At 43.1% G+C, this 17906-nt stretch overlaps 1 protein-coding gene across 1 annotated transcript in view; it reads left to right on the forward strand.

Moving 5' to 3' along the window:
• The window catches only part of chchd6a (coiled-coil-helix-coiled-coil-helix domain containing 6a), a 76954-nt gene extending 59906 nt beyond the window's left edge, over window positions 1-17048 (forward strand). The window contains exon 8 of the mRNA XM_071523310.1: window positions 15983-17048. Within this exon, the coding sequence (XP_071379411.1) occupies window positions 15983-16006 (24 nt within the window). The 3' untranslated portion in view covers window positions 16007-17048. The remainder of the gene's footprint in view (window positions 1-15982) is intronic.
• The last annotated feature ends 858 nt before the right edge of the window (window positions 17049-17906 follow it).

The raw sequence follows: 17906 nt of genomic DNA on the forward strand, positions 1-17906 counted from the left end.
CGACAGCACAAGCCCTCAAAGGCCCCTGATAATACTGATAATAAATCTGTATCTATTGTCTATCTGAATGCACACCGACTCTCCCACTGCCAGAGAACCAGAGCGGTATAAAAACTGATATTGATTTTTTTTTTTTTCTTTTCTTTTACCATCAGTTTTATTGTTGACTGAAGTGGAGTCATGCTGGTGCAAAGATCACAGCGGCGCGGCTACTCCGCCAGCAGATAAACAACAATGTGTACAAATGAACTCTAAAAGACAAATACGGCAGTTGGATACGAAGAGAGGGTTGAGGGAAAAAAGAATTGTAGTGAAGAACGGACAAAAACATATAGGTATACAAAGACGGAGAAGACGGAACTGATTTGGGAAGTGCCTGTCTAGTTTTGGATTCATTGACATTGTGTGGTTGCGGCGCTGCTTCTATACATTTTCTAACAGCACTGCGAAAAATCTATTTTTATTTTTATTTTCGAGTGAGATCCCTTCATCCGTCTGGGTGATTTTAAAAGTCTGTTGGAGTCTTTAAAAACTGAAGTTTGTAACTGTTTTACTTGAGCTTGTATACTGTGTAATTTGTATATTTGTATGTATTCCTTGTAATTTTTATATTGTGGTTTTGTATTGTAGCATCTGCTTGCTGCTCTCTTGGCCAGGGCTCCCTTCCAAAATAGATGGACATCTCAATGGGACTCACCTGGTTAAATAAAGGAGAAATAAAAAAAATAAAAAACGCCAATTTTAAGACTGAATATGAGACTAAATGACAAGCAAGCTGAAAGCCTCTGAGGTAGAAACGCAGACCAATAGTAACAGACATGTAGGATAAAGTCTTGTATAACAAAAAATAGAGAAACAAATAGATGTGGGGGAAACTTCCTTCCTCCCGTTTATCACGTAAATTGGGAAGAACAACCTTGGAGTGCATTTAACTTCTCTCCTAGCTTCTCTGTCATAGGCAAAGACCTCTATAGAGCAAAAGTGAGGGCAAATAAAGGAAAATAAAAGTGTGTTGACAGAACAACAGAGACGGCGAGCAAGGATAAAGTATTACACCAAAAGCCAATGTAATAAACCGACGGGGAAAGAGGCTGACAAATAAAGTATGACATGAAAGGAGAGAGAGAGAGATAAAAGGCAAATGAGAAATAAAAGGGAAGGCCGTAAGAAAAATTGCATAGGCGCGGAGAAAGAGAAAAATGGATATACAGAATGGGAAGAAAGAGAGGAGCGCTATAGCATGACAAGAAAGCAAAGCGAAAGAAGGAACAACTAGGCAGATAGAAAGTGAAGGCTGAGATTAAACATTGTCGGGATGAAGCTGGAGATCGGTCGAAGTGAAACAAATAATGAAATAGTTGTCCTCTACCGGGTGGAGGGAGAAAAATGACTGAGAGTTTAGAAAGAGGAGAGATTGACCTTGTGACGAGGACGGATAGAGCGAGGCCGGAGAAACATTACGGGAAAGAAAAGAGGGGTGGCGGGGGGGAGAACAAACACGAGAGAGAAATGAATGTGGCGGAAAAGGGAGAGCTAAGGAGAGGAAAAACGGCTATAGAGAAAAGACGGGTAGTCGGGGGAAGAAAGGGAGAGTGAGTGCATCGAGGGACGGATGGGGAGTGGTGGGCAGCGGAGAGAGAGAGAAAGCGGAGAGATGCGAGGGAGAGAGGAGAAATTGATGACGGAGGAGGTGGACAGTTGAGGGGAGAGGAGATGGAGGAGGAGGCGGACGAGGGATGATGGGCGACGGGGGATGGAGAAAAAAAAAGGTGGAGGGAGAAAGACGTGGGCAGATGAGGGTGGGGAGAGAGAGAGAGAGAGAGAGAGAGAGGTGGGTATTCCGGAGGTAGAAAGCGAGGAAGGAGAGACGGGTGGAGGATTGCGAGAAGCGGTTATGGAGGACGGGTTAGAGATGGACAGAAGAAGAAAAGATGCAGAGAGAGGGAGAGAGAGGGAGAGATGGCAGGCCCCTCAGCAGTCACCGCTAATGAAGAAGAATGAGGGGCTTCAGCTGCCTGGTGGACCTGCTGCTGACCACACACACTCTCACACACACACTCTCACACACACACCCCTTCACCAAGGCATGTACTCAACTTTCGACACAAAGCTCAAGCAGTCGAACTCCACCTTTCGCCTCATTGCTATGCGTGAATAAATACTACAAAATGTCTTTAAAGTAGACCTAATTAAGCACAAAGTTTCTCTCTCTCCAAATTCTCAGCATTTGCACTGTGAGAAAAGTTCAGAGGGGAAACTCAGATGTGGGGAATTTTTCACGTCAAGCCTCTAAATTAGCGCTGGGTGCTTTAATTGGGGCTAAAGTCACGCAGTGTTTTCACATCTTGTGCCGAAGTGCTGAACTAAATCTGACGAACCGTGCGGCAAGTGGCACCTTTTTTTTTTTTTTCTAATCCTTTGAGACTTTGCTTGTGTCTCTCTGTGCCTCAGCCCACTGGAGAAACACAGAAATAAACCTTACAAGTAGAAATCCTAAATCTTAACAAATTGTTCAGTTGTTCAGTGTTGAATTCTCCTACAAAGACGACATTCATCCGTGTAGCGAGTAGCGCATTTTTCTCAAAGTTTCTTGTTTCGGCTCTGTTGTCATTTGAGGGTGTATTTGTACCTCATTAGCCGTGACTGCCTGCAGCCAAAGAATCTCAAGAAACTCCTTGAAGTGTTTTCTTCCGCCCCCGACACAGTGTCGAACAAAGATTGATAAAGACTCACTGGAAGGCAGCAGTATATAATGCTCTGACGATCGTCTGTTGACCGAAACTTTTATTTTTCATGTAGACTTGGAACAGCAAGGGCACCAGTGGGATGTAGTTATAGTTTCCTACTGAATTTTTGCCTTATATATTCCACTCTTGACTGCGCCTGTAAGCAAAAGTGTGTGAACTCTAAATTATTAAGGCAGTTCTCTGAGATGAGCATACATTTTTGCTCAGTGAATTGTGTCTCTGAACTCTATGTCTGTGAGCTCTGCCTGTGTTTGTGGGTGTAAAGCCAGAAATGCACTGCAAGTGTCAGACATGCGCTCTTTCAAATGCACCAATTGTTGTCAATGGCCAAGCGCGCACTCAAGGTGCCCAGTGGAGTCAAACTGTCTTGTCTGCCTGCTCAGCAGAGAGCGGCAACAAAGGACCAGCATGGCTATTTTTCATGAGGTTCCTGGAGCTGCGATATTCTCTGAAAAGCGATATTCTGGACTGTATAATTATCTAAATAGATATATCCATACTTGGTTCTTGTTTTTTTTTGATAGATTTCTAATTTGCAGTCATATATTACAGGGTGTTTTTGAATTTTGTTAATCATCACCCTTTGGAAGTCATCAAGTTGGTTGTTTGTGGTTTATCAAGCTAGTCTAAAACGGAGTCATTCCTATTTTCCCAGGGTCCTATGTTCCCCAGATTTATATGGCACATAATGGGAACATAACAAAGGGTCCTATGTTCCCAGGGTCCTATGTTCCCAAGGTCCTATTTTACCAGGGTCCTATGTTCCCCAGCTCTATATAGCACATAATGGGAACCTGAAAAAGATGTTCCCCAGCTCTGTATTTGCTTAATATGGTTAGTTAGGGTTAGGGTTTAGGGTTTAGGGTTTAACGTAGGACCCTGGGAACATAGGACCCTGGGAGAGCACATATGTAGAACTGGGGACCATAGGACCCTGGGAACATAGATATTCTCCCATCTAAAACTGATGGAGGGAGAATCCTGACTTAGAACGTCAGCCTAGGCCTCTCCACGGTGTTCAGGCCATGAAGCCATTGCGATTCTCCTTCCATCATTTTTTGATTAACATCAGACTATCTTGGTAAACTTCACAAACTTGCAGCTGAAACATGGATAAGGAAAACGTAATCCAAAAACAATCTGTAATTAGGAAATTATGACTAAAATTAAGGAGAATAGAGACAATATCCCAGGTTATAGAGTAAAATGTATTACTCATTGCAGTGGCGAAATATAAATGCCAGTGCCTTGGTGTTGATGCTTCAAGCTTCCCGTCTGTAGTGCACCATAGAAGCGTCAAAGTGCATCATATGACATGAATCAAAAGTCGCATACAATACATTTGGGCCTTGATAACGGTTAGTGTTGTACACACCAGAGCAAGGGCGTTAAGGCAAACTGAGGCTGGGAATACTTTGGCGCAGTTGCAATGGAAAGTGGAAAGCCACAAATGATGTTGTGTGTGAGGGTTCAGGACTTCAGTCTTTTGGTTCCCAGTCTAGTAGGGGCCATCATGATTATTTCAAACCTGTTTGATTTTTACATCATACTATAGTATAAAGCAAGGAATCTCTGTCTGTATGTGTGTCCTTCGCATATCTCGAGAACCGTTCGTCCGATCTACTTCACACTTGGCGGGTGTATTGCTGGGGACCCAAGGATGTCGAGTGTGAAGTTGTTTGGAGAAAGCTGCAAGCACAGGCACTGCACTAGTTTGTCAAATGTGTCTTGACTACCTCTTTTAGTGTGAGCTGGTCAATGACTCAGAACAAAAAACAGTGCAAGAAAAAAAATAGAGAAAAATCCTCCTTCATGTTTGATTTGGTTGTGCTGTAATAGTGTGAGACTTTGTGTTTTTGTGAGATTGGGTGCTGAGATTGCATGGTGTGTGTTCACCAAATCCAATGAAAAAAAATCTGCCAATGCTAATTAAGGATCTTATGTCCACTCTTTTCAGTTTGCGATGCTGTTGTACCCCCTAAACCTTTGCAAACGAGAGAGAAAAAGACAGAACGATTCACAAACCACCCGCAGTGGATGGAGTGCGCACTTGATTGCGCCACCAAGGAAAGAGCGGCACACTGCGCCTTTGCCGTTGATGCATATTTACATTAAGTTACATATATTTATGAGCAAAAGCCACCCCTTTTCTGAAGACTGATTACAAGATGCGTCCGATTCACGAAGGCTAATTGCCCTACGCAGTCAACGCCAACACCTCCAACACAATTTAAACCTCCTCAAAGCTGGCGGTAATGGAACCTATAGGCCCATTTAAGACGGATGTGATGCTCACACTTCCCGATGACAGTGGCGGCAGTGATAGTGGCAAGGCGAAGGCATCGGCAACATCAAAGATGAGCAAGAGAACGTACATTCCGAAGGAGAATTGCCTGCTATGACCGAGGCTGGGATTGTTAGACGTGACAGGTTTGCGAATCCACATCCATCCTTAGTTTACCTGATGACATCAAGCACGACATTGAACCTGTCACACAAAGATCACGTTCACTACCTGCCATGGTCAAACTACTAACAACTTTCATTTCCTTTTTCTCTTATTCCATGTTTAGGCTCGGGGATCACTTATAATCACGCCGCTAATTACGGCAGGGCTGACTGCGGTGGGGCTGATTGCGCGGGCGTGTCTGCATGATTGCTTGATTAGCGTTATTTCTTTAGTGAATGCAACGGTAACTCACCGCAGGTAACGTTCGTGATTGATGCACAGTTAATAGTGCTATTAACCGGTGCGGTCCATTCTTTGTGGATCCCCGCTGTGTGGGAAACAATGGTCATTTAAAAAGAGAATGAGAGAAAGAGTGGGAAGATAAAAAGAGAAAGAGAAGAAAAACAGATTTTTCTTTGTGGCTATATTCTTGATTTATGAAGTTGGCTGCAGCAAATTCCTATAAACATATCAAATAGAACTCATTCCACAACTTTTTGAGCTCTGTTTCCCTTTTGAGAGCCTGTTTGACTATGGTGTGTGTGTGTGTGTGTGTTTTGTGTGAGTATGTATATGTGTGTGTGTGTGAGTGTGTGTGTGTGTGAGTATGTATATGTGTGCGTGTGTGTGTCCACTGAAGAGTTTGACACTGGAGTCATGGGCCTCTGACTTGCTGAAAAGCAGTCCAATTTATTATCAGGGATGGAGGGATGGTTGGAAAGAGTTTAGAAGTAGGAGAGGCGGTAAGGTTGGTGTAAACACACACACACACACACACACACACACACCAAGACTGTGTACCCCATATGAACCAGTGTCTCCAGCTCCCAGACGGATGAAAGGCTGAAAGACTAGAAACTTTTGTACCTTAGAGAGGTGAGACAAGTGTCTTCAAGATGACTTCAAGCTGAACGCCCACATCTACCTATAATCTTATCCCGCCCCCTTACCGTTACCAGGGTCTGTATCCTTCCACCACCCAATCACCCACACCTTAACCAAGATTTGTATCCCTGCCCCACTCTAATGGCTACGTCTTTCTTTTTACCACTGTCCTCTTCTTTCCTTGTGCAACCTTGTTTGTGTGTTTTTTTGCTTGTCTTTATCATGAAGCACTTTATAAAAAAAAAGTCCTCTACACAAATAAAAGTTACTGGTATCATTATAAAAGTTATTATTACCTCTAACACGTAAACATTGTTTACACTCTTGCTATCAAGCACCTCACTTATGCATATGTATGGTTACCTGGGCCTTTCAAAGCCCATACTCACATACACACAGACACAGTTTTTGTCAGTTGTTTTATCTGATTGTTCGTCAGTTTGTTTTTGCTCTATTCTTTTTATCTATCTTTAATGAAGCTTCCTTCATCTGTCAATTTTGTTTTTCTGCCTCTGCTTCTTTTAAACCAACACCTTTCATCTCGCCTCTGCGTCTGTTTGCCATTCTCCTCTTTCTTTCTCTGTCTGTCTCCCTCTCTCGTAGTCTCCGTTTCTTGCTGTCTTATTCTGTCTCGTCTCCTGTCTCTGTTCTCTTTCTCTCTCTCTCTCTCTCTCTCTGTGCTCCGCAGTTGACTTATCGATTTCATTTTCATACTGTTTGCAGTTCTCTGCGTCATAAACCATCAGCGTTGCCTCCTTTCAAGCCGGCATTGATCCAACCCTCCGCCATACAGCCGATCACAACCAATCACCACCAAGCATCATTATCTGTTCTCGCTCTTTCTCCTCTGTTGTTCGCCTGTCTCGTATTGTGCGTTCTGTGGGTTATGTTTTGTAATCCAGCTATTCAACGCTGGCGAAATAACAGCCTGGTACATTTAGGCATTTAGGCAGTGAATTAGATTTTTCTTTTCTTTATCTTTTTTTCCCCCCCCTCAGCCTGTAAGTATTGTGAAAAATGGCAGACAGCTTTGGGCTTTCAGAGAAAATTGCATCGCAAAAGTTGCATGAAAAAGTGATTTGAAGAAGCTTACGCTACCTGTTGAAAAGAGAGTTATACAGGATGTTTACTGTCAGTGTATGTGCTTTATTTACGTGTGTGTGTGTGAGCAGACTTAACTAGCCTGATAATTCTCCTGTTATTATATAAAGCTCTCACAGCGGATGTATGATCGGAACAAATCTTACGGAACAAATACGTGAAACACACCACTTTTGTGTGTTGTCATCAGCAGTAGTCAGTTCTCTAAAACTTGGCCAAATCTGTTTGATGGGGGTTCCAGTCTTTTAGTGCAAATGTGTCCCAGTTTCCTGCTGAAAGGCAAATTATGTGAAATAACACACACTTGAGAAGCTGAAAATGAAATTTTGTATCAAAGTGTGTTCTGATTTGTTCTGATTTGGCTCTTGTGTTACACATGAAACTTTTTCTTGCTTTCTCTCTTAGAGTGCTTCTGCTGGGTCTCTTTGTCCACATACACACACCCCCCGCTTCCCTCTTTCCCTCTTTCAGCCTCCAATCTTTCGCCTTCTCTCCCTCCCTCACCTATGTTGCCCTCTCTCTCTCTCTCTCTCTCCCCCCCCCGCGCCTTTTGTTGCGCCGCGGAGCGCGATCGAACGCCACATCAAGCCGAATCCGCAGCCTCCGTTTCCCCTTTCATCCGCCCCGTGGGCCCCCCCCCCCTCCCCGACGGCCCGCGGACGCCTCAAAGCTTTCAAACGTGGGCGTGAGGAGAGGTGGAGGAAGGGAGGAGGGGGCGGGGGGGGGGGGTGGGGGGGCGGGCGGGCGCTCGAGGGTACTCACAATTGCCTCCTCGGGGGAAGCGTTTTCACTGGCTTTTGTAGCCCTCGCTCGCTGTACCCTGACCTTTACCGAGCGCCACCTCGCCTCTCGGGCTCGCGCCGCCGGACCCCCCGCTCTCCGTCCCTCTTTCTGCCCCCTCCGACGGGGGGTCCCGATAATAACCTCGACACCGCCTCGCATTGTGTTCAGCTGAAAGCCGCCTCGGCCCGCATAAACAATTGGCACGCTTCCGTTGTGTCTTTTCTTTTTCTTTTTCCGTGGCGCGTTTTATACCGATACTCCGGTCAGCGTTTTATCACCGCCTCTCTCTCTCTCTCTCTCTCTCTCTCTCTCTGGGAGGGATTCTGTGGGACTGAGACCACCAGCTGGGATAAGAGAGGACAACAGCAGGGCTTTTAGGTGGGTTTTTCACTGGCTTTTGTCGCCTTGAAGCAGCCGCAACATCATCGGAACAGTCCACTTTGTGCCAGCCTCTCTTTTTTTTTTTTTTTTTCGCTCCCTTTGTCACTCAATCCATCTGTCTCTCCACCCCTCTCGTTCTCTTTATGAGTGGAGGCCTCCCCTTTGTGATTGCTCTCCGATTCACACCCCGCACTAACCCAGAAGCGATTGATTTTTCTTTTCTGGCCTTTTGTAAATCCCCCCCCCCTCAAAAAAATGCCATTGTGTTCGCTCCCAGAGCTGTGTTAACAAGTTCACTTTCATGTGAAACTTCAAAAACTGCTTTTTCACACTCGTACTGCAGTCGGCCACAATATTTTGTCTCGCGAATGCAACAAAGGCAACAGATTATGTGTTCTTTATACTGTATTAAAAAGACGACTCGCATGAACTCATAAGAACGTAATATCTAATCTAATTTGACAGTTTTAAAATTAGCCACTGCTGTACAGTTAGGGGTCAGAGGCTGGGGTTGTAAACTAGCCTCCCGGCAACGCTTTTCAGCAGCAAAGTGCCTTTCTGTCTAACAAAAACCTTCTATCTCTATGGAAAGTAAGTGAAAAAAAAACAACCTTTCTCTCCAATTGAAGCCCATGTATTTTTTTTCTCCAAATCGTGTGTATTCTTTATTGAGCAGTATAAAATTTTAAGTTGTATTCTTGTAAAAATCTTTAAACTATGATTCTTTACATTTTATATGCTGTTTTCAAAATCTACCATAATCCTCTTGTATGCGATGACTTTCACATGACTAGCTTGAAGGGACCGCTGTGATACAGTTATGTATAACGATCTAAATGAATCTTTTTTTATGATCGTAAGACAACGCATGCTCTATTATCGTATAACAAAACACATATCATTAAAGATAGATATGTAATATGCTATAAGCTATGTTTGCTAGTGATTGAGTTATTAATATTAACTAGTAAGCCCAGTAGCCTAATGTTAATGTATTCTCCATAGAAGAGATGAAGGCAGCTGATCCAGAGAGCCAGAGCCAAAGAGCTGGAATTACATTCAAACACACTGATTACTAATGAGGTCTATGTGTAATGGCTATAAAAGCGCCTTCCTACTGGACACAATCTGTACTAGTTGTCTTCCACATTGCCCACCTCCTCCCCCGTTTCCCATCCCATCATCCCTCCATCCCTCAGCAGTGGAGCGGTCAGGCCTATCAGCCGCAGAGGCTCAGCCTATCACCTGGGAGCCCCAATTGCCTGCCAGTCATCAGATAAAATAGATTTCCAATTGAGTCAAGGCTCCCAAGCTGGGTCAGGCAGAATGGACAACAGGCTGATTTCTGCCGCTCCTCTCCTCCTCCTCCTGACTTTCTATCTGTTATTTGTTCCTCTCTTTCTTTCTCTCACTGCGTCTCTCCCTTCCCCTCTTTTTTTCCCTCTCTCTCTCCACTCTCTCTCTCTCTGTGATGTGCCGACCAGAGCCACGTGAAATGAAAATAGGCTCATTTTAAAGGTCCAGATACCGATGGGCAATCTGGGAAGGCGATGTTGGCGATGTAGCTCCCCCATGTCTTCAGCGACCATTTGAACCCAGGATGGAGCGCAAATTAGACCTACAGGAAGGCAATCCATTTGTGTGTTTGTGGATGTGGAAAGGTCTATGCTTTATCTATGTTCTCGTTAAAAATTCTCTTTTTCCCTTTTGACCAAATGAGTATTGCCCGGTAAGGCTCAGCAGCCTGTAGGTCATTAACATAGGCCGGTCACATCTTCCGACATTTTACGATGAGTTACATGAGGATCATAATGACTGGCTAGACAGGCTCTTAAATGGGAGATTTATTGTGTATGCAATTAAGGACTTTCAATAAGAACATAAAAGTAAGGACATCGCTCCGACCAGACACATAGATCTCTGTGTGTTAGAGACAGAAACCTTAAAACTGGATGTCTGCAGATCCTGAAAAAGTCTTAAAGTCTTAAATGGTATTATGTAGACTCAAAGCCTTTAAAGGTCTTCAGTAGAGCATTTTAAGTCTTACATTCGGTGTTAGAGGTCTTAAAAATGTTGTGGTTTCTTATTTTTATATTTCTATTTCTTATTCTTTCATATTTTGTTGGAACTGGCATTGAAAATGGTCTTACAAAGTCTTGCATTTAACTTGCAGACAAGCTGTAAGAGAGAAAGAGTGACTGACAGAAAACACAAACAACAGGTTAGCCCATCAGACAGACTGTCTTTGACCCTACAGACTGTGACCCTAAAGGTCAAAGGTCACCACGTCCTTGCCTCATGATGTCGGCCTGTCAGTGTGTTTGCGTGTGTGTGTTGTGGGTGTTGCAGTCAGTTCTCAAATTCAGTTAGCTAACCAAAACTGGCTGTATTTGGTAGTTGTTTCTTTCAAGTATGCTTTAGGATTGGTAGCCTGTACTGACACATGCCAGTAAATCTGAATAGAACAGAATTTAATTAAAATGTGTGTGCATTCGTTTGCATTTAAGTCAGTTGCTGTTATATCTCAAACTTTTCCCTCTACTTTTCTGTCTTTCTTGTTTTGCCTCTTCTCTCCCACAAACACACACACACACATTCACACACATTCACACACATATACACAATCAACCTAACACCCCTACCACTTGTGCCCAGTGAAGAGTAGAATAGAGTGGAATGAAAAGGAGGAGAGGGAAGGAGGGAAGACGAAAACAACAGGAGAGGAGAAGAGACGACATTAGAGGGGAGCAGATATGAGGAGAGGAGAGAAGAATGGGGAGAAAATGGGAGGTGAGGAGAGGAAATCAGAGGGATCAGATGAGAGGACAGAAGAGGGGAGCCATATTGATCACCCTGCTATGTGAGTCTCTCTGTGGTTTTAATGGTGCTAGTTTCACAGCTGGAGCAAACCCCATACTGCTTAGAGCAGACATCGTGCCCCCCCCCCCCCCCCCCCCCTCTCTCTCTCTCTCTCTCCCTCCCTCTCTCCCTCTCTACCAGCTAGCTTCAGGTCAATGCACCCCTACCCTCCAGTCAATTCAGCTCATTGCATCGTTCCACATGGGCTACTGTAGCTATAGGACTTCAGTGGCACCAGCAGTCATTCTGGACCACCCCGCATCCCCGCTGCTGGCCAGCCTCTGAAGCTAAGCAAGGCTGAGTCCGGTCGATGTCTGGCTGGGAGACCAAATGCCCAGGGTCAATCTCCATCATGGTAGCCAAGTTTTGAATTCATCCTGCAAGGCTGCATCGGCCTCTCGAGCAGAGGTTCTTGCTTGATCTTTAGATGGAAAACCATGGATTAAAGATGGATGGTAATCCCCGTCCAAATGATTAGAATAGCTGATGCAGAATTTCAATATTGTTTTATGGAAATAAGCATTGTTTCATGCGTAGCCAATGTGTGAGACTCAAAGCTGAACAACAATTACTGGGATGCGTGGTGAAATGATATTTTTCCCATGTAACATATCATTATTTTTGAGTTGTTTGCACTACAGAAGTCCTCATTTCCATGCTAACACAAGTATATCAGCAAAATATTTTTAGGTGGACAAGGCCGAATTCATCTTTATGTTTCCCCTTTACGGTAAAATAATCATCATTAGATGTACTCTAGGTTAATTTCATGCTTTAATATGCTGTATCTGATCATTTAATGTTTGAGTACAATATTCAAACATTATTCAATAACATTAAAAAAGACACAATTTCAGTAATGGCGATAATAAGTCACCATGAATAGTTGCAATGTCAAAGGACTTTCTCCCTTGGTTGCTCTGATATAATCAGAAACCTTGAAATTACTAATTTAAAAACTGAGCACCATATACAGCAAAGCCTGGCCATGCTTATACCTGTACAGCAGGAATGTAGGCAGAGTTGAAAAGGCTTCAAGCTTTGGTTTGAATGTGGATGTCCACTCTATTTATTCTAATTCTTTGTGGGAGACAAAATATTCTGGTAATTAAGTTATAATCATAGCTAGGGCCATCTTGTTTGGCAGTAGTGTCTCTCTTAGACAGCATAATTACTAAGTTTTCAAAGGGTGTATTGACCTTTACATAGAAGGCCAATCTCCTAGTATTAAACGCCTATGAGCATCCCCTTCATACATACAACTCATTATGTTTTGTTGTGCTCCCTGGAGAGGATCTCACTAGAAAGGTACTGTATATCACCTGGCTTTTGTGGGGCTTATTGATCATTTTCATGGGTTGCTCTCCAAGGTTGTAGGAATAGGTCTGCACAGTGGCAAAGCTTTATTCACATGGCCGAGTTATCACTTAGGCTTCACAGGCTATGACTCTCTCAGGATTGCCAGGATTTCAAGGTGTAGATTGATCTTAGCCATTTGATGGGAAACTGTACGCTCCGAGTCAAGCCGGTATGTATGGCAAGGTCGTACACTGTAGCATGGAATCGTATTGTCAGACCATGTGTTCTCTGGGGGGGGTGGGTGTATTGGGTTTCAAGGACCTCACTGATCTTTGGTGTAGAGACGAAGGTTGCGCTCCTAGGATCAATTCCATATAGTGACCTTCTATGTTCACATAGAAGATATGCAGGCCTCGTAGGCTCCAGCTCTCTTGGAGGCCCTCTAGTCCTTGGTAGCGTTCTCCCTTGAAAAACTGATTACCAGGGTGTCCAGAGATTGGTTGATCAGTAGTTGGGACATGAAACTCTGATGACAAGAGGTACATTCACATCGAAGACGTCTGTTGAGGAGCTGATTAATGTTTAGATTGGACTGCATTCCTGGGATCAATTCCTCTTGGTGGTAGAGCAATATTCACAGTGAAGTTATCATCTAGGCTTGATAGGCTATGGTTTTCTTGGAGATTGCCTTGCCAGGTTTTGAAGATTTTGATCTGTCTATAAATGAGAGTCCACATGTCAGTAGTTGAACCCTTAGTAACCAAGCCCTATTCTCATACTGCAGCTGGTACTCATCTTGTTAGGCTAGACCTCTTAGCTCACTAGGGTGTCGGGATATTGATTGACTATCTGATGGGAGACCAAGGTTGCACTCTAAGGATCACTTCCACAGCACCCACGCTGTTACTATAGAAGTAATCATCTAGGCTTGATAGACCGCCGCCGTCTCTGAGGTCATTTTGGAGTCATCTTGTTCGGCTATGGAGAACATATTACTAGAGTGATGGAAGACTGATTTCTTTTAAGATGGAAGACCAACGCCTCAAAAAGAATAGACCTCAGACGAGGGTTCTCTCTTGGAGATTACTATTACCATATTAGGCTGTTGAGGGGCTGTTACCTTAAAGATGCAAGTCCACGTGTCTTTAGGATCAAGCCCCACCATGGTACAGAAGCTGTACTCTATTGTCACAGTCTGGCATCTTTGTCCCTCAGATGCCATTCTCCACCTGTCCATCAGATGCCCTCGGACTTTCCTCCCGTCTGTGCTCCTTCCCTCCACACCTGCCCTGCATCAACCCTCGTTAGCCCTGCCCTGCTCTCTGTGTTTTCCCCAGCCAATCAGCTCTCCCTGTTTCCCGCCGGTCACCAGCTGCCTCTTGTTTAGTTGGATTATTAGTTCTGTATTTAAGTCTCAGCCACCCGCCTTTGTTTGCTGGTTTGTTTGTCTTTGTTAACCTAGCCTTTGTTTCTCTAGAGTAGTTTTGGCCTATTTTCGGTGTTCTTGCCTCCTGAGACGTCCTGTATTCCTCGCCTGCTGTGATTACCTAGTAAAACCTTTGTTTGTTTCTTGAGCCTTGTCTCCTGCCTCATTCTGTGCTTGGGTCCACCCTGATCCCTGACACTCTATTATTGCTAGAAGTTATCTTGTTAGGATAATGTTCTCTTGAGTTGTGTGGAGCTAAGGCCCTGTGCGATAGACTGACACATAAATTGGAGATCAAGTTTCTCTTGGCAAAGCCCTGCAGTCACCAAGCCATATTCACATAGAAGATGTCATCTAGGTAGACTATTAGTCTACAGCTCTCCTGGAAACCATCTTCCAAGGTTGTTTAGCATTTGATGCTGGTTTTGATGGCCATGGCACTGGGGTTCAACTTTAATCTCTGCTGGAAACTGTCATGTCAGGCCAAAGGGGCTGGGAAAGCCTGGGGCAGGAGAACATGAACAGTTTATCAACATGCTCTTACATTGCCTAGATGCTATTACATAGTTCATGGGTTCTCAACATGGGGCAAAACCCCCAAGGTGTTACAAGATGATTTTGGTGGGTAGCAAGATGATTTTAAAGAATGTAAACAACAAAAAAACTTCAAGTATACAGATATACTAGCATATTTATGATCTTTGTGATGAATCACTTTTTCCTTGTTTTAATTATTAATTTTGCAGGCTCTAGGCTTGATCCAGTATCAGATCAAACGGAGAGGAAAAAAAATAACTATCGTGGCTTGGTGTTAATGCTCACTGTTGCTTGTGCTCAACTGTGTCGAGGGTTTGGGGTAAATGTAGACCTAGATAGATGCTGCCGGTAATGATGTTGGAAGGCTGGTAGTGGGGAAAAAAATCCACCTCAAAATGAAGATTAAAATGTAATTAGTTCTAATGTAATATTTAGTTATTAATCTTTAGTAATAATTCATGTTTTTCAAAGCATGATAATTTTAATGGAGAAAGTATGACCCATCACTTGTACTGAATGCCATTTCCCCTCTCTCAAAAATGTTTCACTCCCACTCTGCATGTCTAAAAAATGTCCTAAAACAGACATGCACAATGAACAAGATAACCAATTACACTGTAATTGTGGAGATTGAATGTTGTTGTTGTAAAGGTTGGCTGAAAATACTGGAATAGGCAGTAAGACATTACCAGTCACTGATTGGGGTCGGGTGCTACATATAACTAGGGTGCTATAGGGTGCTTTGGTCTGACTTATGGAGCAAAGCAAAAGGATGAAAGGGAATTTGCTGTTGAGGTTTGTTTGACTTCAGTGGAGTTAAGAAGGGAGGCTTACAGGCAGTAGTATAAAACCTATAGTACTTCAGAAGTTGACATTGCGCTCAAAGCGTTACATTTTAGATTGTTTCTTTTGTTATCTCTCTAAAGGAGAGGACAACAGTTTGTGAGTGCGGGGGGTGTTGTATGGAGCAACACCAAAAACCAAAAAAATAGGCAGGAGAAAAAAGGGGATTGAGGGAAGTAAAGCAACATTTATTTGTAGACCCACTAACAGGTGCTAAATGTCCACAGTCCTGTTGGCTTAACCTGTCTTCAAAAACAGCAGTGCAGCACAGTGCACAAAAATGCCAGGGTCCTGCCACAAGTCTTAACAACAGGTCCCCAGACAGCCACTCATTAACTCTGCCTTGAAAGGTTGTGTTTAGTTTGTTGCAACGTTAAAAAGTTTCAGAAGCCCCTAGAATAGACATGTAGACCTGTTAGCATCGGTCAGCAGGCTGACCTCTCTCTATTAATGAGATAATCCCTACCATTACCATGCCTGACCTTTCAGTAGTGGTCAGTTAAGGCTGGCAGAAGCCTCCCATGTACAAAACGTACTGTCACATAGTCCTTGCACCTAAGAGCGTCTCAAAGGTCAGAGGGCGTGACAGGTTGAGCAGTGTGCGATTCCACCAACTGTCTATTTATTTCTCTCTCTCTTCTCCCTTTCTTTTCTTTTTATGTTTTTTCTCAGAACCTGCTGGTCAACCATGGATGAAGAGAGGGAAGAAGAGAAGAGGGTGAAACACTTACATGATGGAGGATTTCACATTGGCACTAAGACTGGCACTTGTTGCATTCCTGTTTCGGCTTGATTTTGGTATATAGGAGCAGAGAGTTGATTTGCTGTTAGCACGCCTTCATGTTTTTTTATATCATGCTATTTAACCGTGGTATCTTCATTTGAAGTTACATTACTATTATGCCACGTAGCTACATTCTGCAGGTAAGTGTAGGAGTAAGTGCATTAGATCCAGGGTCTGAGTCGATACGCTTTCAGTTCAGTCATTTACAGTGTCAACAGAAACTATTTCTTTGACTTGAAATGAAAAGATCCATTTCACCATAGACTGAATGTGAAATTCACTTCATGTCCAAGCCTTTGCAGGTTTTGTATAGATGAAAAGAAAGGCTAAATTGACAGTGCACCGGCCCTTGTTTGGATCTCTGACTGAAAAAAAGAACTGATAGAGTTTTATTGCTTTGAGTTTTATGGTTTTGTATTTTTTAACAACACAGGAATAAACTCAGGTAATCCTGGCCATGTCTGATTCATCAGAGCTGTCATTGTTATATGATTTTATTAAACCATTCATATCCTGGTAATGGTCTTGTTTGTTTCTTTAGTTAGTCCCCGCTGGACTATTCAGCAGATTCCGTGATCGCAGAATTTTTCACAGAACATGGGTCGCATCACGGACTGCGCTGCAGAAAAATAGTAAAGTCACAGAATTGTGCAGGAAATCGGAAAACATGTTCTGTAGTTGCACATCACAGACTCTAGATGTCACTGAAGGACGGCTGATCCTTCAGTCTCTCCCAGTCAGGGTTAGAGTGCAGTGTTACATCTTATCTAAATGTTATTACAGTGTTTCATGTCCAGTTTTCCTCTCTATTGGCTTAAGAACCCTTGGTGCACACCACAGGCCTAGCTTGGGTGGGAACAGGGGGTTCACTGCACCCCTCGGCTTTAGCCAAAAACCTATGTAGGCTTACATTTAACATGCAATGTAATGCATTGTTCCATAATAATAAATACAATGGGGAAACAAACGTTGTAGTATTCTTTTTGGTTGTTGGTGGTTTAATTTCCCATGACGTAATATTGCGCAAAAATGTCTTCAAAGAAAATACGTTTATGCCAGCGGGAAACAAGGCGCCTTCTTCTGCACCAGGTAAGACAGTCATTGTGCATAGTGTTGAGAACTCTATGTCTATGCTCATGTGTACTTCAGTGTGGCCAGGAGCTTATTGCCAAACAAACTTGTTTGTCTGTGTGCTCTGGCAGCTCGTGTCTCCGTAATCTTTTTGCTTGTTGCATAATGGACCACAGCATGGGGGGGTGCTGTCCAATCCAATTATTTCTGTTCAGGTTTGTCATTTATGTCTTAGGTGTGGGCAGTTTTAGAAAGACAGAGGGTTATTGGAGAATGTCTGGCTGGCACAATGCCAAATTGTTCCATTGTGTTTTATTAAATGAAATGCACTTTTGACAGGCAAGTGACAAGTTCATATTCAATGAAGCCAGTGCCTCAATAATGGTAACCTTGATTGTACACGTTCCTCATGCCGTTTCTCAAATACTACATTTCCATATTTGTGACTGTATCTTATGACACTTTGTATTGTGGTTATGGAGTGGTTTAATTTCCCTGAATTTGTTTTTTTGTCTTTGATTTACTCAAATGTTGTTGATGAGTTAACATGAATTACATTTTTATGACAGCTTATAGGCCGATTATATCTTTGCTGAAATTATTAAATCTCTCCATTTCTGTTTTACTTTGTTTTAAAAAGCCACCAACTATTGCAGAAAACCTCTTTTTCAACTGCAAATTTTTGATATTTATACATATATACATATATAAATACATGTTTTTTTGGCAAAGCTGGGTGGA

This window comes from Centroberyx affinis, unplaced genomic scaffold (assembly GCF_046629955.1).
Source record: "Centroberyx affinis isolate AG114_WGS23_722 - 3 ecotype Tasmania unplaced genomic scaffold, CSIRO-AGI_Caff_v1 ptg001079l_1, whole genome shotgun sequence".
Lineage (NCBI taxonomy): Eukaryota > Metazoa > Chordata > Actinopteri > Beryciformes > Berycidae > Centroberyx > Centroberyx affinis.